At 39.3% G+C, this 21,236-nt stretch overlaps 1 protein-coding gene across 17 annotated transcripts in view; it reads left to right on the top strand.

The window, feature by feature from the left end:
• Window positions 1–21,236, top strand: part of GTDC1 (glycosyltransferase like domain containing 1) — a 450,095-nt gene that overhangs the window by 185,340 nt on the left and 243,519 nt on the right. For all 17 annotated transcript variants that reach the window (XR_009545998.1, XR_009545999.1, XM_060178080.1 and 14 more), the window contains one exon: window positions 19,942–20,109. Coding sequence is in view for 15 of the 17 variants with exons in the window: in XM_060178080.1 (XP_060034063.1) it covers window positions 19,942–20,109 (168 nt within the window). In the remaining 2 variants the exon portion in view is untranslated. The remainder of the gene's footprint in view (window positions 1–19,941; window positions 20,110–21,236) is intronic.

Genomic DNA, 21,236 nt, shown 5'->3' with positions numbered 1-21,236 from the left:
ACAAGGACCCGCATAAGGATCCTGGTTCAAGCCCTGGCTCCTGGCTCCCCACCTGCAGGGGTGTCGCTTCACAAGCAGTGAAGCAGGTCTGCAGGTGTCTATCTTTCTCTCCCTCTCTCTGTCTTCCCCCTCCCCTCTCCATTTCTGTCTGTCCTATCCAACAACAATGACAACAATAATAACTACAACAATAAAAACAACAAGGGCAACAAAAGGGAATAAATAAATAAAATAAATATAAAAGAAACAAAACTATAACCTCCTTGTTTATGAACCTCAGTGTCTTCCTTTTGCATATGTATTGCAGTTAAGACATGTCAAACTTGCCTTCAAGGTTTTCTGCAATCTATATTTAATTTGCAATTGTCCCATTTACAACTCTTTCATGAACCTCCAAACATTTAGCCAGATACTTTTGTTATTTAAACAGTGAGTTGACCATTTTTACCTGGAATCTTTCCACAGATTCTTTTATACTAGAATGTTGAAAAGTTACTGATTCTTTTTTTTTAAATATATTTTTTAATTAATTTATTTATTTTCCTTTTTTGTTGCCCTTGTTTTTCATCATTATGGTTTTTTTTTTTTTATTATTGTTGTTATTGTTGGATAGAACAGAGAGAACTGGAGAGAGGAGGGGAAGACAGAGAGGGGGAGAGAAAGACAGACACCTGCAGACCTGCTTCACCGCCTGTGAGCCTGTGAAGCGACTCCCCTGCAGGTGGGGAGCCGGCGGCTCGAACTGAGATCCTCACGCCGGTCCTTGTGCTTTGCGCCACGTGCGCTTAACCCACTGCGCCACTACCTGACCCTCGAAAAGTTACTGATTCTATGAGGCTTGTTATTAATACCACCTACTTGAAAGTATTTGTATTTGTTCCTCTGAACAACTATGATTGTGAAACGTCATTCTCACACCTGCTATATCACTGTTAACTTTATGTACTTGTTCACCTACTTCATGGTTGTATATCGCCTTTACTGTTTCAACTAATTCATGGTTGCATATTGCCTAAGTAATTGAATAAATACAGTTATCTTGTCCTTAAATGTAATGTGATCATTGTCTATCTGGTGCTTTGTGGGTCATATATTAAACCAGCCACAGCCCTACCTATGATTGTGTACCAGTTTCATCTTATAGATTATGTCCTGCTATTTTTAAAACCAAGAAGGAAAAAAAAAAAGACTCCTACCCAGCTTTATTCTGGAAAATCATTGACAGACCTTCTTACTAGTTTTTTTCTTGAGATGTGCGGAAGTACCTGGCGAGAGCATTGTTGCAGGCATGGCCATTTATTCTTATGTTGAACTATCGTAAAATAAATAGCACTTTCTAGTCAGTAACTTGCAGTTTACAGAGAAAAGGTAAATGTGCCTCTTCCTAAAGAAGATGTCTCCTTCTTTTATTAACAAAGCTGTTAACACGCTTTCTTTTTCACTTTTAATTCGTCCATTCCTACTTTATAATATTAATATCCCAGGAAGATTCTTTTGATTATAGCAGATTAGCCAATCTTTTAATACTTGCATCTTGCCAACCTTTCTCCCCTTTATGCTTCTTTAAATGTCTGGAAATAAAATGCAAAGACCGCACCTCCTATTACTATAATTTTTTATGGTTAAGATTTTACATTCACAAAAGTCCAGAAATTCAAAGTTATGGTCCCCCAAAGAAATGTAATTCCGTCACGTTGTATAAACTGATATTAAAGCTGAAATGTATCATCATTACGATGATGCAAAATACTCACGTATGCACGAGGACACGGCGATGGCTGCTGAGGGAACTGTAATTTTGAGAATTCTGACTTTTTTTTTTGCACATACTATTTCAATCATAAGGTTAAGTTAATGTGTTTTATTGACTCTGAAGTAATAGATTTGTTGCTATGTTTATCTTGAAAGTAAGTTTCAAGATAAACTGACTCCCTCCACTTGTTCTTGTGTGTGTGTGTGTGTGTGTGTGTGTGTGTATCTTGAAGCCTCTGCTTACAGTGATCTGAGGTCCCCACAAAGAAAACTACCTAAGGAATATTTCTATATAAAAATAGTTTTCAGTCTCATGTATACTCATATACTTTATCTCTCTCTCTCTCTCTCTCTCTCTCTCTCTCTCACACACACACACACACACACACACACACACAGCCTCACACACTTATGTTACATTCTGGCACATTATAGAAGCAGGTAGCATATCCACTACCTACTGTTGAAAGTGTTGACGATACTGAATTATTTATTCTATCTTCTACACTATCCAAAATCGTTTTGGGTACTTTGACACATTTTGGTCTCTTCCATATGGATACTTCATGGTGGCAGAGTTGCCAGATGCTCAGGTTTTGTGACAGTCTTAGTTTTTCAAGGACTGTTGGAATATTCTTAGGAGAATCTCGCCTTGTTACGGATTCCTATGGAGTGGTAAAATACTAACATTTCTTTGGAAGTGTTTTTTAAGACAAGAAGTTACTGCAAAACGTTAGAAGAATGTCCCATCTAACTGTACTTTGAGAACTTAGTAAAGGAGCAGTGTATCAAGAGATTTGATTGCGATGAGATAGCATCACTCAAACAATGAGTAATAGTATATAATGTGAAGTTAGGGGTTAAATCAGAAATTTGACGCATAAACTACCAATTCTCATATAACTCAAGTTCTTTGTTTATACATCTAAACTGCCTAAATACAACCACAAAGAGTAAGATACCAAGTCTAGCTTATCTTTTGATCACATATTGTATAGTTGTTCTAATCGATGAATTTGAGTATTTGCTTACATGAATAGAATGTGAATATTTGTAGTTCCACCCTTTTGCTTTATTCCTCTACAGAATTATCAGAGATTTATATAATCCTCCTTTCCCCATTGTTTTTCCTACTGCACACATTCATCTAGAGAATCTCATTATCTTTTCATATTTATCTCAAGCATTTTCTCTTTGAAAGTCTTTCTGGGTCTCCCGAGCCTAGTCTGAAGTTCTCTGCTTGCTTCTGTCATGGCATTCAGGGTATTCCCTGACATTCTCAGTCCACTATTATGTAGAGAATTGGGGATTAGAAAAAGAACCATTTCAGAAGGTACACTTGCATGCTGTGGCTTATGTACAACCATGGCAGAGTGATGTAATGCTTCTTGGGTTTTATGGCAGAGGCTCCTCAGATGAAAGCAGTGGAATACTCAGAGAAGTCTGCGATTCATATTGAGACCTTTGTGTATCTGTAGTTCAACTTCATCCCTACGTCCCAAGTATTTTTGCTCATATTGTGTAGTGAGAAAATGATAAGTATGGTCAAAGAAAGCTTCTATTTTTTTTTTTTTGTAGTGAATTTATCTCCCTCCCCCCTGCATTAAAAAGGACAATAGTACCTTTTCCCCCTTTTAATTTTTTATTAGTGATTTAATATTGATTTACAAAATTATAAGATAACAGGGGTATAATTCCACACCTTTCCCACCACCAGAGTTCTGTGTTTCCATTCCTTCCGTTGGAAACTGTATTAGTTCTTCCAAGATCACAGATATGGGCTGACTACGATTTCTGTAACTGTCTAAATTTATATGTATTTTTCCCCCCTATGGTCCTGTCTTCTCGTTCTAAGTCACACCTACTACATGTGCCCTTCCCCTGGCCCCCCTCTAGGTCCTGCTGGAATTGGAGTTAATAGCCCTTTGGTCATCCCCTAACTTTTATCCCTCTGGGTATATGGATCAAAATTCTTTTTTTTTAAATCTTTTATTTCCTTTTATTGCCCTTGTTGTTTATCATTTTGTTATTATTATTGCTGTCGTTGTTGGATGGGACAGAGAGAAATCGAGAGAGGAGGGGAAGACAGAGGGGGAGAGAAAGACAGACACCTGCAGACCTGCTTCACTGCTTGTGAAGTGACCCGCCTGCAGATGAGGTGCCCTGGGGCTCGAACTGGGATGCTTATACTCGTCCTTGCACCTCGCACCATGTGTGCTTAACTTGCTGTGCTGCCACCCAGCCCCCTGGACCAAAATTCTTGATGGGGTGCAAAAGCTAGAAGGTCTGGGTTTTTAAATTGCTTCTCCATTGGGTATGGGCATTGGCAGGTCTATCCATACACCCAGCTTATTTCTTCCCCTAGTTGGGTAGGGCTCTGGAGAGGTGAGGTTCTGGGGTACACTGGTGGGGAAATGGACAATAGTTTTATCCCAATGTCTGACTTGAAACTGCTCCCACTGTTGGAATTAAGAGTCAGACTCAGTAGCTATAGTTATGGTTTCCTTTTCATTACTAACTATATTGGCTTCACTAGCCCAGGTCACCTGATTTTGTGTTCTTCAGTCGCCTGGTAATGGCACGAGACCTTAGGAAATTTAAGATCCTTTCAGTTATAGTATTTGATGTGTCCCACTTATAGTGTAGTATGTAAGGTGAGATGGAAAGGAATGCATATCAAGACAGTCCCAGTGTCATACAGGTTATATTAAGTAACACCAATACTTCATGAGTAGATAATCTTAACAACACTTTGTATATCTCACTATATTTTTCACTTCTTTTTTCCTTACACCAATGCATATACTAAGGAACAAAAGAAGAAAGTTATTGGGAGTTGGGCGGTAGCGTAGCGGGTTAAGTGCACGTGGTGCAAAACTTGAGGACCGGCATAAGAACCCCGGTTCGAGCCCCCGGCTGCCCACCTGTAGGGGAGTTGCTTCACAAGTGGTGAAACAGGTCTGCAGGTGTGTATCTTTCTCTTCCGCTCCTCTCTCCATTTCTCTCTGTCCTATCTAACAATGACCACATCAATAACAACAACAACAATAACTACAACAACAATGGCAACAAAAGGGAAAATAAATAAATATAAAAAATTTAAAAAATGATAAAAGAAAAAAAGAGGAAAGTTATTTATATCATCTTCAATGGAAATTAAAAAAATCAACAAGGAATGCTTTTTTGAGTGAAATCTACCCATGTAGAAGATTTAATTTTTTAACTATCTTTATTTATTTATAGGATAGAGACAGTCGTAAATTGAGAAGGAAGGGGGAGATAGAGAGGAAGAGAGACACCTGCAGCACTGCTTCACTTCTCGAAAAGCTTTCCCCCTGCAGGTGGTGACCAGGGCCTCAAACCTGGCTCCTTGTGCATTGTAACATGCACTTAGCCAGGTGCACCTCCACCCACCCCCTGAAGATTTAATTCATTTTATTTTACTTTATTAAAGCAGAAAGTTTTGATTGCTATAAAATACAACTTTCATTTCTTTCATGCATTGTAAACTGAAAACCATAACATTACAATTTTCATATTACTGACTTGATCAAACTGATGCTTATACACTGTCTCATCTTTAAAAGTAAGAGTCCTGGGTCCTGGTGCATGATGGTGGAGGAAGACCCAGACTGGGTGTGAGAGTGTTTTGCAGAAAACAGAGAAATTGCACACGTTTACCAACAACTTTATTTATTGTAAGTCACTAATCCCTGGTAAAAGTACATAAAAAAAATAAGAGCCCTGGATTTATACCTTCAGATTATTTTCTGTTGTAAAGATACTGTATTTATTATTATTTCATACTCCCAAATATTTTTGGGTGCCTACTATGCACTCTGAATTTATAATTAATTCACTAGTGGCACTTGTAAAATTAAAGTGATGTGTAAAATATCAAGACATTGGTGATATGAAATTATTGGTGGGTGGGGAGATATTTTTTAAAATGGCACATTAAGCACCAAATTCAGCGATGATTTTGAAGAACTGTCTTGGATTTCCACAACAAACTTAGGAGAAATTATCTAAGCAAAGGAATTGTATTTTTTAAAACATTTTTATTATTATTATTTATTTTCCTTTTTGTTGCCCTCGTTGTTTTGTTGTTGTAGTTGTTGATGTTGTCGTTGTTGGATAGGAAAGAGAGAAATGGAGAGAGGAGGGGAAGACAGAGAGGGGGAGAGAAAGATAGACACCTGCAGACCTGCTTCACCACCTGTGAAGCGACTTCCCTGCAGGTGGAGAGCCGGGGGCTCGAACCGGGATTCTTCAGCCAGTCCTTGTGCTTTGCACCACATGTGCTTAACCTGTTGCGCTACCGCCCGACTCCCAGGAATAGTATTTATGAGAAGCATAACAGAATATCACAAATCAAATGACTGAACATCTCAATAGAATGCAGGGTTCTGATGAGCAAATTTAAAGCAAATAAATACTCATAAATGCCAACAGATTTAGATCTAGTGAGTGGTAACAGAAAGATTATTTATTAAGGAGGCTTTTTATTTTGGGCTTGTTAATTTCACTAGTAAACATGGCTCAGTGAAAATAGCAAGTTACCATCTCCTTGTTTTCTGATTTTTTTTTTTCTTCTTTCTCTTTTTGGCCACCAGGATGATCTCTCATGCTTGGTGCCTGCACTATGATTCCACTGCTCCCGGTCGCTATTTTTTCTTTTTTCTTTCTATTTTTATTTGACAGCACAGAGAGAAATTGAGAGTGAAAGGGCGATAGAGACAGTAAGAGAAAGACAAAACATCTGCTCCACCGCTTGTGAAGCATTCCCCATGTAGGTGGGGAGTGAGGGCTCAAACATAGGTCCTTGCACATGGTGATATGTGTACTTAACTGAGTGCGCCATCGCCTGGGCCCATTTTCTCATTTGTTAATCAGGTGCTTGGTATCTTTCCCTCCATGGTTGCCAGGAATAGTTGGTAGGCAATGAGGAAACTGTTCTTCTTGTTGATTATTATAGCTGTTTAAATAATTATTTTAGCTATTCTTTTGTCATTATATTGGAATGTAAGTGTTTGTCATATCTTAAAATATTTAAAAACTGGGGTCAGGCTGTCGCACAGCAGGTTAAGCGCATGTGGTGCAAAGCACAAGGCGTAAGGATCCCAGTTCCATCCCCTGGCTTTCCACTTGCAGGGGGGTCACATCACAGGTGGTGAAGCAGGTCTGCAGGTGTCTATCTTTCTCTCACACTCTCTGTCTTCCCCTCCTCTTTCCATTTCTCTCTGTCCTATCCAACAACGATGACATCAACAACAATAATGACTTCAACAACAATAAAACAACAAGGGCAGCAAAAAGGAATATATATATATATATATATATATATATTTAAAAACTACTCTATGATTGCCTAAAGTTTGTATCTTAGACTTGTTTCTGGTTTGAGCTTTCCATGTTTATCTGAACAATTGTCTTTTGGCATAACTGTTCAATTTTTCCCTTAAATCCATATAATCCTAGGGTTGGGGTGGGATGATGACAGGACTTAGATGTTTTACTTTGGTTCTCTAATCTTCCAACTTTGAAATATTTAGAAGTCAAGTCTAGGGACTCATGAGTGGCATGAACTAAAGGGCAAAGAACATTCCAATATAAAATGAAATACTGCTGTTAAGGAATGGTCTTCTATGATGGATTAATCATGAAGCAAATTATAAATATTTCACATACTAATTATATTAGTTTATGGAGATAAAACACCATGTGAAGTGTTCCCAGCACACTCAGCAAGTTAGATGCACTTTGCATGTTAATTGATTACTTCAAGGCTGATGAACATGAATCTCTGAAGAGGACAGAACTTATTATTATGATATTGTGTATTTCTGATCTCTGCACCAGGTTGACATCTACCTTTCCCCAGGAGTTCTTGTTCTTTAGATCATATCTTGAGTACTAGATATATTAGGATGGTGAAGCAGAGAATAGTTATGTTATCTTAGGAAAAAGTCTGGGACTCGATAAAAAAATGATGGCAAATAACACTTTTTTTAAAAAAAATAAAGTTTATATTTTTGGATAGACAGAGAAATTGAGAGGGGAGGGGAAGATCGAAGGGGAGATAGGTAAATAGATAGATAGATAGGTAGATAGGTAGATAGATAAATATATAGATAGATAGATGATAGGTAGATAGATACCTGCAGCACTGCTTTACCACTTGTGGCGCTTTTCCCCTGTAGGTGGGGCTTGAACCAGGTTCCTTGAGCATTGAAATGTGAGCGCCTAACCAGGTGCACCACCACCTGTCCCCACAAATAACACTTTCTATGGTGCTGTTGGATATTCAGGTAAAGACATACATGCTTTCTTTTGGGCTGTGAGATCTTTCCAAACTTTTTTTTTTTTTCATGTATTTGAATGCTATACTTTCCCCACAGCACTTAACATCTGAAACACGGCTTAGTTCACTTATTTATATGTTATTGCCTGTTTTATCACTGAAGTATAATCTCCACAACAGGAACACACTCTCTCTCTCTCTCTCTCTCTCTCTCTTGTGTATCTGTTTTGGATGAAGACAGAGAGGAATTGAGAAGGAAGGGGGTGGGTGGATAGAGAAGAAAGAGAAAGAGAGACACCTGCAACACTGCTTTACCATTTTTTAAAAATATTTTTTCCTTATTTATTGGATAGAGACAGCCAGAAATTGAGAGGGAGAGAGAGACACCTGCAGCCCTGCTTCACCACTCATGAAGCTCTCCCCCTGCAGGTGGGGACCGGGGACTTGAACCAGGGTCCTTGTGCATTGTAACATGTTCACTCAACCAGGTGCTCCACCACCCGGCCCCAACTGCTTTACCATTTATGAGACTTCTTCCCTGCAGGTGGGTGCTTGGGGCTTGAACTGGGGTCCTTACACATGTGAGTTTTATAGGATGCACCACCACCCAGCCTTTCTCCCACTTTTTTCCCCTTCAAATCATTTTATTAGGAACTTCAATCTGATTTTTAATTTTAGCAATTTCGAGCTTTTTTTTTTTTTTTTTTTTCCTTTACCCCAGAACATTGCTCAGCTCTGGCTTACAGTGGTGCTGGAGATTGAAGCTGGGACTTCAGAGCCGCAGGCATGAGAGTCTTTTTGTATAGCCATTATTTTATCTCCTCCCACCCCATTTTGCTATAAATGACAAGGCAGCTTTTCTCAGTGATATTGAGATAATAGATAACTGGCACTTATTCACTTATTGAGTACCTAGTTAGAGTAGTGAATGGGGAAGAGAACAGGGCTGACCCCAAGAGAACTTCAAAGCAAAAGTGGTAACTGTCATGTCAGGGAGAGTAAAAAAGAACAGCCGAGCTTAACTTCAACTTTATCAGGGAATAAATATATACTTCAAGGGGAGGAAATGAGGTGATATAGGAAACACCACGGAAACACGTGAAAGAGATATGTAAGATTATCCAACAGAAAAAGAACTTATACTTCTAAAAATCCCTTGTTCCTTTTCTTAATGATTTTCTCATTGGATGCGGAGAGTGTGAGATAAGAACACTGTTCTGCTAAGGCCTATTTCAGCATGCCCAGTGCTAGGGATGAAACCTGGGGTCTCTCCTATACAACTCTGGCAAGCTACCTGCTCAGTCACCTCCTAGCACCAGAACTTTTTAAATAGATTTTGAATGAACATTTGGTGAACAGCGTTTTGGTGAACAGGCCTTTTAAAAACTTTTTTTTTTTTTTTTAATTAGTGATTCATATAGATTTACAAAATTACAAGATAACATGGGTACAACTCCATACCATTCCCACCACTAGAGTTCTGAATCCCCAATCCCTCCATTATAAGCTACAGCAATTCTCTTAAGGTTGCAGATACAGGTTGAGTATTATTTCTACAACTGTCTGTCTCTATTTGTATATATTTCCTTCCCCTTTTTTTTGTTTACCCTATGATCCCATCTTCTCTTTCCTTTTTTCTTCACATGTATGTCTGCTACTACTTCAAAATGTCCATCCTTTTCTCCTCTTCTCTCTATGGGTCCTGAGGGTGTTGGAGTTCAGAGCCCTCTGGTCATCTTCCCCCTATCATTTCTCTCCCACTGGGAGTATGGGTCAAAATTCTTTTTGGGGTGCAGAAGTTGGGTGTTCTGGCTTCTGTACTTGTTTCTCCATTAGACATGGGCATTGGCAGGTCGATCCATATCCCCAGCCTATTTCTGTCTTTCCCTAGTGTCATAGGGCTTTGGAGAGGTGAAGTTCCAGGACACATTGGTGAGGTCGTCTGCCCAGGGAAGGTAGGATGGAATCATGGTAGCATCTGCAACTTGGTGGCTGATAGGTGACAAGATATAAAGCGGGACAAAATGATAAATGAATAGGAAACAAAACAGAGCAGATGAGAATAGGGATCTTAGGGTAAAAAGAATCTAGAAAGTCCATTTTAGGCATGTTCCTAGGCAACCACAAATATCGTAGTTTTTGTTGGAGTTTGATAGCTAACATGGAGCTGGACAAAAATATTGTCTGAGAATGGTGTCAGAGTAGAGAAAAGGGATAAAAAGTTGGATTAGACCAACTGGGGCCCTAATCGGGGAGTGCTGAGATTCCCAAACAGACTTGATGGGCCTAGACCTCGAATAAATCCCTCTCTCCATTGTTATCAGTCATTTCTATCAGGAACAACAAAATAGACCCCTTTGTGGGCCCCCATAGGACCCTGCCCTCAACTTGGATCAACAATGTTAGAGAATGTTCCATCCTCAGAAGGGAGGATGGACAACATACTCTATACTACACCTGAGGAAGATGGGTTGATACTGGGGCAGCTTGGAATGTTCCTACTCATGACCACAGAATGTGAGCTCAGATCTAGAGGGATGCAGAGGTCACACAGGCTCCTAAGCTAATTATGGGCCCCAGATCACATCAAATCGATGGGGTTTAGAGCTAACAATATTTATGCCCCTTTCCCATATTAGGGAGCTACTCTATTCCCTGATCCAGCTTTCTGGTCCTTTTTCCAGCCATGACATCATCTCCCCAGACAATAACTTGGATCCACCTGCATATCAGATTTCAGGCTCAGGCAAAACAACAACAACAACAACAACAGAAACCACTAGTATAGTTACAGGCCCTTTGAAATATAACTAAAATATGCCTACTAGCTATCTACAAAATGGAGGACCCCCCCCAACACTTCATCTGCACTATTCCAGCCTTTAGGTCCATGATTGTTCCACAATTTGTTTGGCTTTGTATGTTACCTCTCTTTTCAGCCACCAGGTCCCAGATGCTAGTAGGATGTGACCAGACTTCCCGGGACAGACAACCCCACCAGTGTGTCCTGGAGCTCTGCTTTCCCAGAGCCCCTCCCCACTAGAGAAAGAGAGAGACAGGCTGGAAGTATGGATCCACTTGCCAATGCCCATGTTCAGCAGGGAAGCAATTACAGAAGCCAGACCTTCAACCTTCTGGATCCCACAATGACCTTGAGTCCATACTCCCAGAGCGTTAAAGAATAGGAAAGCTATCAGGGGAGCGGATGGGATATGGAGGCCTGATGGTGGGAACTGTGCGAAGCTGCACCCCTCTTTTCCTACGGTTTTGTCAATGTTTCCTCTTTATAAATAAAAATTTTTTTTAAAAAAGTTGGATTAGGGCAGAGAGTAGCTCCCATTCTTGAAAAAACAAAATAAATCTATGAATAAAATTAACCGTTTACCTCATCCACCTGACCCAGAGCCCATTTATATATTTATATTTAGCACAGGAGCCTGTGTAACCTTTGAGTTACCTCTGTTGGTCTGAGCTCACAGTTCATGGCCACAGAACCTTCTAAGCTGCACTCATTTCAGGACCAGTCTTCCTCGAGTTTCAGGGCAGAATGACCCAGCCTCCCTTTCAAGACTGGGGCAGTCCCTACCATTGTGAGCATACCTTTTAATTGAATTAAATCTCTAATTGCCATGTCTGTTTCTTTTAGTAGTCTATTATCTTTAGTTATTGACTACCACTTAATATTTGTAAAAATCTGTCCTTATTTTCTCTAGTCCAGTCCTCTTCTTTTCTACCTTGTTGTCATTCAGGTATAAATGCGTGAGGAGGAGACATGTTACTAGGACTTCCTTCAGTGTCATAGTACCTACCACGTGAGCCTGAGGTTGATACCTGAGCTGCATACTCGGCAAGGCAGGCACCCCACCCAGTGAGGTAGCTCTCTGCGCCTCTTTCCTATTTTTGCATTAAGGAATATTACTGTTGATTTGACTGCACAGACATGAAGTCTTTTGACTCACCCTTAGCCTCGCTCCCTCCCAATAACCAAGCCAAACCCATCTGTTTCCTGATATTGTCAGTCACAATATAGGCCTGACCACCTTCTTGATATTTCAGAAGGCTGTCTCTCTCATCTCCTTGAATGCTGCCTAGATGACATCCCTTTTCTCCATCTCCACTGATGGTTGCTTCCTTCCCAGTTTTTCTAAGTGAAGCAGTCTAATCACTCTGCAAATATATAATGAAGGAAGGGGTCAAATTAAACTATTTAGGTTGCTGCGATTCTTCTTAGCAGTGCTTATATCCATTCCTTTCTCGTATACAGAAGATACAGTAGCGAGCAGGAAGCATTAAGAGCCACATTCTAGTTGTAAATGCTTCAGAATGAAAATGGAATAAGCGCTGAGACGTTAGCTGTAGATAAACATGAACCTGGAACTTACCTCTGCCAACTGTTTTCTTTTCTCAGTGTTGTACATTTTTTGTGGCACTGAAGCCTCACACATAGGTAATTCTACTGCTCCTGAGCTGGGTGACCCTTTTGCTCATTTTTCTTCAAACCCTAAAATTTAGCTACCTGTCTCTCATGTCTGATGTACTCTAACAGAACAATTCATTCCAGATCCAAAATCTCAAAACTCAGTCTTCTCCTATCACCCCAGCTTTCCATTGCACTTACATTTCTTTCCTTCCTGTGAATCAAAAAACACTAAGTACTTCTCTCTTCATTCACAATCATCCTTCCTCTGCTTTGTGGTATTTCTTGTGCAGGGTGGAGTTGTCCTCTATCTTTTGTTGTTTTTGTTGTTAGTATTTCCTGGATTATGGTTTGGTGTAGCAATTGCATTTTCAGCTCTTTTGGAACAAGGATAATAGAATGTTCTTCTTAGTTTGTCAATCAGGAGCCTTGACAATTTTTTGTTTTGTCAAGTTATTGATAGAATCTAAAACACATTTTTAAAAAATATTTATTTTATTTATTTATTCCCTTTTGTTGCCCTTGTTGTTTTTTATTGTTATAGTTATTATTGTTGTTGTCGTTGTCGGATAGGACAGAGAGAAATGGAGAGAGGAGGGGAAGACAGAGAGGAGGAGAGAAAGATAGACACCTGCAGACCTGCTTCACCGCCTGTGAAGAGACTCCCCTACAGGTGGGGAGCCGGAGTCCGAACCGGGATCCTTATGCCGGTCCTTGTGCTTTGCGCCACCTGCGCTTAACCCGCTGCGCTACAGCCCAACTCCCTAAAACACATTTTTTAAAGTAATTTTTTCTTTCCTCTAGGATTATTGCTGGGGTTTGGTGCCTGCACTACGAATCCATTGCTCCTGGTGGCCATTTTTCCCCCACTTTTTTAGATAGGATAGAGAGAAATTGAGAGGGGAGGAGGAGATAGAGAGGGAGAGGTAAACAGAGAGACTTGCAGACCTGCTTCACTACTCATGAAGTGTCCGCCCTGCAGGTGGGGAGTGGGAACTTGAACCAGGATCCTTGCTCAGGTCCTTGTGCTTAGCACTTTGTGTGCCTGGCCCCTTCTATCAATGTCTGAAGTGGCTCACATTACCTTTTATCTTATTTGAAGAGTATTCATAAGTAAGAATATTTTTAATATTATAGCTGGCATTTTTCCTGTTTCTTTTTTCCTTATTATAGATATAATCATTGCATATCTTTATTTTGTAATTTTTACTAATTGATTTAATAATGAAATAATTAATAATTATTGACAAGACCTAGATCCTTAAGTACTATTGGTAATGTGTGTGTTTTAGCAAGTGTGCCACTGCCCAGTTCCACTTTTTTTAAAAAAAATATTTATATTTATTTATTTATTTATTCCCTTTTGTTGTCTTTGTTGCTTTATTGTTGTAGTTATTATTATTGATGTCGTCGTTGTTGGACAGGATAGAGAGAAATGGAGAGAGGAGGGGAAGACAGAGAGGGAGAGAGAAAGACACCAGCAGACCTGCTTCACTGCCTGTGAAGCGACCCCTGCAGGTGGGGAGCCAGGGGCTTGAACCGGGATCCTTACTCCGGTACTTGCGCTTTGCGCCATGCGCTTAACCCGCTGCGCTACAGCCTGGCTTCCCCAGTTCCACTTTTGTCTTTCTCATTCAGTCACTTCTCATTTGTGCTACCATACAGTCCAAAACTATGCATACAATCCAAAAGGAAGGCCATAGACTTGCTCAGCCTCTTCCTCATTGAGGAAACTGCTTGGGGCCAGGTGGTGGCTCACCTGGTTGAGTGCACGTGTTACAGTGCTCAGGGACCCGGGTTCAAGCCTCTGGTCCCTATCTGCTGGGGGAAAACTTTGCATGTGGTGAAGCAGGCCTTCAGGTATCTCTCAGTCTCTCTCCCTCTCTGTCTCCCCTACCCTCTTGATTTCTGGCTGTCTATCCAATAAATAAAGATAATAAAAGAAAATAAAGAAGATTGTTTCACTTTTCTGGCCGCTAATTCCTCAGCCACCAATTTTATTCTTTCTTTAGCTACTTCAACTCCAACCCTAGTCCCACTAATCTTTTGCCCATTATTTAACCTAGACCCTTTGAGGTAGCAGTTTGCAACATAGGTGTGCTAAGTTAGCAAAAGAAGGCAACTTGCACACAATTGTTTAAATTTGAGTAGCACTCCTAAGCTGATAACTGCACTAAATTATGCCTGGTATCCCTGTTATTTGATAAGTGTTTTCCAGGTAGGAAGTTGGTATTGAGAAGATTTCACGGGAGTAAGAAGTCCATGAAGGGGGGCTGGGCGGTGGCATACTCAGTTAATCATACATAGCACTAAGCACAGAGACCCAAGTCAGGTACCCAAGTTCAACCTCCATTCTCCACCTTTGGGGGAAGGGGGCACTTTAGGAGCAGTGAAGCAAGTCTGCAGGTCTCTCCCTCTCCCTCTCTCTCTTCCTTTCCCTCTCCCTCTCTCGCTCTCTCTCTCTTGCTCTCTCTCCCCCTTCTGTCTCCCCCTCCCGTCTCAATTTCTCTCTGTCCTACTGAATAAAATGGGCAGAAAAAATAAGAGAAACGCTACCCAGCAAAAGTGGTGAATTCCTAGTGCTGGCACCGAGCCCCAGCAACTGGAGGCCAAATTAGATCAAATCAAATAAAATAAATATAAATATAAATAAATAATTTCTGTCCTGTTTCTCACTTCACTGGCCTTCCATACCATTTAAGATTCTAAATATATGTGTTTTGATAATAGTACACATACTCCTACAGTACATAGGTTACTTTCTGCCTCTCATATATTAATAGAATAAGGCAAAAGGAAGACTGATTTATTCAGATTCAGTTAGGAAGGCGTAAAATTTGTGATCCTGAGTTTCCTGCTTTGGATTCCTTAATATGACTCAGGTTGTATATATATAGTGTGTACTAAAAACAGCTGAAATATGTATGCAGATACAATACCAAATATACCGACTGGTGTTAATGTCTTTGCCACAGAGAGCCATTTTGGTTAGATGATTATAATAGCAGCTTACTTGTACTTTTGGTGAGATGGTAAGCTAATGATGTAGCCATTAGTTTGAATTGAGCAGACATTTTAAATATAGGTTTCTCTTACAGAGACAAAAGTTGCAATTTCAAGCTCTTTGGTGGTCTAAAAACAGCTTAATTCTGTAGTAGCATGGTAATAAGTACTAATCCAGCTTACACCGTGATTGTACTATGTCATGTTTGTGCAAGATTGCCCAACTGCTTTCTCTGGGTTTTATGTTAATTTCAAAATATTAAACATAAACCCTTATAACATCTTCATGCTGAGATAAACTGTTCGATTTAACTTGTGCTCACACAGCAGCTGTCAGGAATAATCTTGTTCCTAGTGGTTTTGGGGTTTACCTTGTGCCCTTCTCTGCCAGAGACACGGCAAGAGAACATAAAGCTCACTTTCCAGGATTTGTCGCATAAGTAATACCTGAGGCAAGATGAATGAATATGGGTCTCTAGAGATCAACTTCTGATTGAGTGACGTTATTCATTCTATTAGTTGAAACGTTTTTAATTGGTGGAAGGAGACAGAGTCAAAATTCCCAGTGACTCAGATCTGTGTTTCTTTCATAGGGAAATCCATCATCTCTTTTTGAATGAAATATATAAAGAATTCTTATTTATTTATTTAGTCATTCCCTTTTGTTGCCCTTGTTGTAGTTATTATTACTGTTGTTATTGTCGTCATTGTTGGATAGGACAGAGAGAAATGGAGAGAGGAGGGAAAGACAGAGATGGGGAGAGAAAGATAGGTACCTAAAGGCCTGCTTCACTGCTTGTGAAGCGACTCCCCTGCAGGTGGGGAGCCTGGGGCTCGAACCAGAATGCTTATGCCGGCCCTTGCGCTTTGCGCCACGTGTGATTAAACCTCTGCGCTACTGCCCCCCTATATAAAGAATTCTTATTGTCCAATGCATAGGCCCTTTTATAAGTGAAAAGGCAAAAAGTGGGGGTGGGGTGGGGGGAGTGGGTGGTGGTGCACCAGGATAAGCGCACATAGTGTGAAGCTCAAGGATCCCAGTTCAAGCCCCTGGCTCTTAACCTGCGGGGAGGTCACTTCACAAACGGTGAAGCAGGTCTGTAGATGTCTTTCTTTCTCTCTCCCTCTCTACCTTCCCCTTCCCTCTCAACTTCTCTCTGTCCTATCCAAAAAAAGTAAAAAAAAAAGGCTGCCAGGAGCAGTGGATTCATAGTGCAGGCACCGAGTGCTTATGATAACCCTGGAGGCAAAAAAAGAAAGAAAGAAAGAAAAAAAGAAATGTTTTGCTAGTGGTGGAGTCATTCCCACAGTTTAGAAGTAGTGAGAATTATTCCAGAATTATTCATCCAAATAAAATGAATTTCCTGTTAATTGTCCAGGGAATGTTAAGTGTGGGCAGTCCCAAATGGTTAATATTATGAGTATCTTTGCCATTTCACCTCTGAATATATATATTTTCTGCTCACTTGGGAGTTTTTATTTGGGAGGACCAATTTTAGATTTGGAATCCTTGATTACAGATCAGCTAGTAAATTGTGTAAAGAGATCTGTTTGATAAGAATAAAACAAGGGCCACAACTTAGTTAAGCATTTGCTGCAAATGTTTCATTTGAAGGTAACTTTCATGTAGAAAAGCTCATAATTTGACTATGATTAGGAATACAATGTATTTATTTCAGGAATGTTGTAAACTGTTCTTTCTACTTGCTACCATTCAATGCCTATTATCCTAAATTTGTAGCTTCATAAGCATATAACATAGTGAAAGATTTCAAGAGTTGGTCAGCAAATTAGGATTTGTTTAAATTAATCAACCTTTTGGGGTGGGGGAGACAGCATAATGGTTATGCAAACAGACTCTCATACCTGAGGGTCCAAAGTCCCAGGTTCAGTCCCCCACACCACCATAAGTCAGGGCTGAGCAGTGCTGTGATGTTTCTGTCTCTTTCTCTTCATTTCTCTCAAAAATAAAATAAATGAAATTTTAAAAAATTAATCAACCTTTTGTATTTTCTACATTTTTAAATTTCTGTGTAAAATGTGCATATTGTCACTAATAGTTTTTTTGATTTAAGCATTTAAAAATTAATTGCAGATACCAGAGTTTTCACAGGTAAATTATTCAGTATTTTATCAAGGGTATTATTTTGCATAACTACAATAAAATGATTATGCTTAAGAAATTTTTTAGAGTGATACAAATTTACAGCTGAACTTACAGTTCATATTCAGATTTTACTGTTATCCTTAAAATATTCTCTATAATTTTTTCATTCAATTGGTATATTAGTTTGTCTTGTTAGTCTGGGGTCTTTTTATTTGCTTTAATCTAGATTTCTCTTCAGACAGTGATACTTCCTGGTCCAGCCTAATTACTTTTCAGACCATTTATCCATTTATTTCCTTATGAACAAGCTCTGATCAGGCATTTTGGGTAGGAACACTAACACTGGTGATTTCCATCTTTCTCATATGCCACATTGTTCCATTATTGGTCATATTAAGTCTAATCTCTAGGGCAAGTTGATACCTACCAAATTTCTCCATTAAAAGGATGCTATTTCAATAATTAATGATACAGGAGATGTACTTAATGATTTGTTCTGCCTTGTGTGTGGAAAAACATCTAGCTTCTTTAAGTCTTAATGATTAAGATGAGTCATTGTGATGGTGCATATGTAGGATTAGGGGTATAGGGAGGGGTACAAGGGGGAGGTGGGAGTATAACACTCCAAAACTAAACCCACAAGTGATCATCCATTTTCTTCTAAGAATAATGTTGATTGATTGCAATGAATATTTTTTGTTTACCATGAAGTTCATATTAATAAATGTATCCATATTCTCAAATATTCAAAGAGTTAAGACAGTTCATATTCGGTGGTATTATGCGGATATTTCTGGACAATATAACATATTTTTACTGTAATTTCTTCATAAATTATTTGATTAAAAATAGACTATTTTAATAATAAGTGCATCTCTGTACTAAGATTTGTTTTTGTAAACTGATATACTTTTACACTAATACAACAGTGTGGATTTAAAGGGAGTTTACTATATTTATATGCCTTTTTTAACCCATGAAGAAGATGCTTGAATTCCTATTTCTGATATATGCATGTATTATGTAATCATTCTTCTTGTGTGAAAGGCTAGTAATGCAGGTCATACAAATACCTGGAGTTCACCATTTAGTTTGTCAGCAAAAGAGAATTCATGGTAGTTGTAATCATGGTGATAATAAAGATGATGCTTTGTATTTATTAAGTACAGAAAAACATTTGCAATGTAAGTGGCCCACAACCAATTCATGTTTGTGGTGTCATGAAAAGCTCTTCGATCTTAGAGGACCAGGAGTTTCTGCTTTGTCTCTCTATGAGTGTGATTCTAGAAAATAACTGCTAGCCTTCTTGAACCTCAGTTTTTGTTTTTGTTGTATTTTTAAAATAAAGATTTAAGCTGTAAGGATCATATGATTCTACGTTGTTGTAAAGGTGGCATTTCATCACAGTTTTCTATCTAAATGTCCTCAGTTGTTCAGGAACTATAATTTGTCCCTCTTTTGTGTCCATTTGTGTTAGGCATGTTTTGTCCAGATCAGTTATTATTCTTTTTTGTTCCTCTATGCTATGTACATGTCACTATTATGGCAACATTCATCCTTGTGATATCTCTTATTCATCTTCCCCAGTTTTTCTGGTTAGATCCTGGCACATAGTAAAAATTTAGAAACTGTGAGATGAGTAAGTATACATAGGTAGTGGTTTCATTTATAAATGTGCATAGGTAAGAGTTCAGCTTCCCTTTTTTCTTATAAGATGGTCTTTTGTTATTGCTTTTGTTGTTGTTTTCTATCTATGTTTTATATAAAGGGTTTTATAGAGTGTACATCAGGAGCCATTATCAGTTCCATAATGCAGAAGAAAAACTTTAAAGAAAAAAAAATCACAGAATGGAGAGAAAAGACAATGGAAAGCAAGAGAAAAAGACCACACTAGATAATCTATTGCATGAATCAAAAGGGTTTATGTCATAACATGAACATGTGTCATTCCTGCTCATATATTGAATTTCAGTAGTTGGTTGCATAAAGAAGTAAAATGTAATGGAACTAGCAAGCAAAGTATTCCCTAGTCAGTCTTATCTTTGTTCCAGTTGTCCTTCAAATGGAGCATTTCTTGCCTTTTTCAATAAAATCCATCCTGTTTTTCCCCCCCTTAAGCATCTCTCAGTAACAGAGCTGAGAAGACCAATGAAATTGGGGCTTTTATAGCTCATAGCAGCTGCTTTTTAAGAGATCAGAACTTAGAATGCTGCAACACAGTATTAAGACTGATTATTGATGTGTCCCTCTAGGAGCTCTATTTTTCTTGGGTTAGGCTGAGGGAATAGGCGTGAAGGGCAAAGAATGACCCCTTCAAGCATGCTTGGGACAGTAAACTCCACTTTTCTTGTTTCCTAGGATCCTCTTTGCAAGCTCAGTGCTTAACCTGACCGAACTGGCTGCCCTTCGGCCTGATCTTGGGAAGTTGAAAAAGGTTCTGTACTTCCATGAGAATCAATTGGTGTATCCTGTCAAGAAATGTCAGGAGAGGGATTTCCAATATGGATACAATCAAATTCTCTCCTGGTAGGTATAGATTGTATCATTATATATGCTTCTTCGCCATGTTATCCTTTATAGAAAACTAGTTTTTAAATCTGGAGCTGTAGTATTCACCTATTCTAAAAACATACAAAATAAGTGCAATGTTTAAATTTACTTTATCTGGTAGTAATTACTTGTGCTTTGCCATATATGTGGATCATCAGAACTCATTTTTATATAAAATACAAATATATATATATATATATATATATATATATATATATATATATATAATCTGTGACACAAGAGAGATGACCCAGGAACTGAGCTCATGGCGGCGAGGCCATTCAAATCTTTATTCATCAGAGTGCCCCAGAGTTGGGCGGCAGCACAGCCAGTTAAGTGCACATGGCGCAAAGCACAAGGGCCGGCATCCGGCTCCCGGTTCAAACATGAGCTTTTCCAGGCCAGAAAATGGAAGTCCCCAGTCGGAAACAGAAGTGGTTTGACAATACCATGTATGGTTAGGAAAGGGGTGGAGAAAGGTAAACCGGGATGGGAAAGGTAGGAACTTCCTTAGCAACTGTTGCGAGGCATCTAACTGGTAGGATTAATAATACCCTGCAGGTAGGGAAAGAATATATCAAATGAGCAGAATGGGTGGGGAAATAGGGAGGAGACCTTCCTTAAGTCATGTGTTAGACAAAGCAGAACATGAACATTGATATGTAGATAATAAGAGAGTGGCCATTGTATCAAAGAACGCAGGGTGAAGCAGGGGAGCTGGCTTAATGTTTTAAGGTATGTCAAGCCCCTGAAGGCAGAAAAATGCAGGGGCTCTGGAGACAGGGAGTGGCTGACAGGGAAGCAAAAAACTGAGGCTCATACTTTCTCCCCAGCTCAACTTTAGCAAGAGGGAGTCTGATAGGGAGATTCATTTCCTTAGTTCCCCATTTTTCAATGGGAAAAGCCTCACCACACTCAACCTGGTTCTCACAGTATTCCCAGAAAATTTGGTTATATTTTGATTGAATTATCTGGACTTTTTTGTGTGTCTAGTGTTTAGAATGGAATCAAGGTGTCGACAAGTTGACAGGGGTCTTCTTCACCCTTTGATTCCACCATCTTTTACTTTAAGCAGACTTAGAAAAGGACATTTAGTCAGCTCT

This window comes from Erinaceus europaeus, chromosome 18, assembly GCF_950295315.1.
Source record: "Erinaceus europaeus chromosome 18, mEriEur2.1, whole genome shotgun sequence".
NCBI classification, from domain to species: Eukaryota; Metazoa; Chordata; class Mammalia; order Eulipotyphla; family Erinaceidae; genus Erinaceus; species Erinaceus europaeus.
This window is presented reverse-complemented; position numbering and strand designations above follow the sequence as displayed.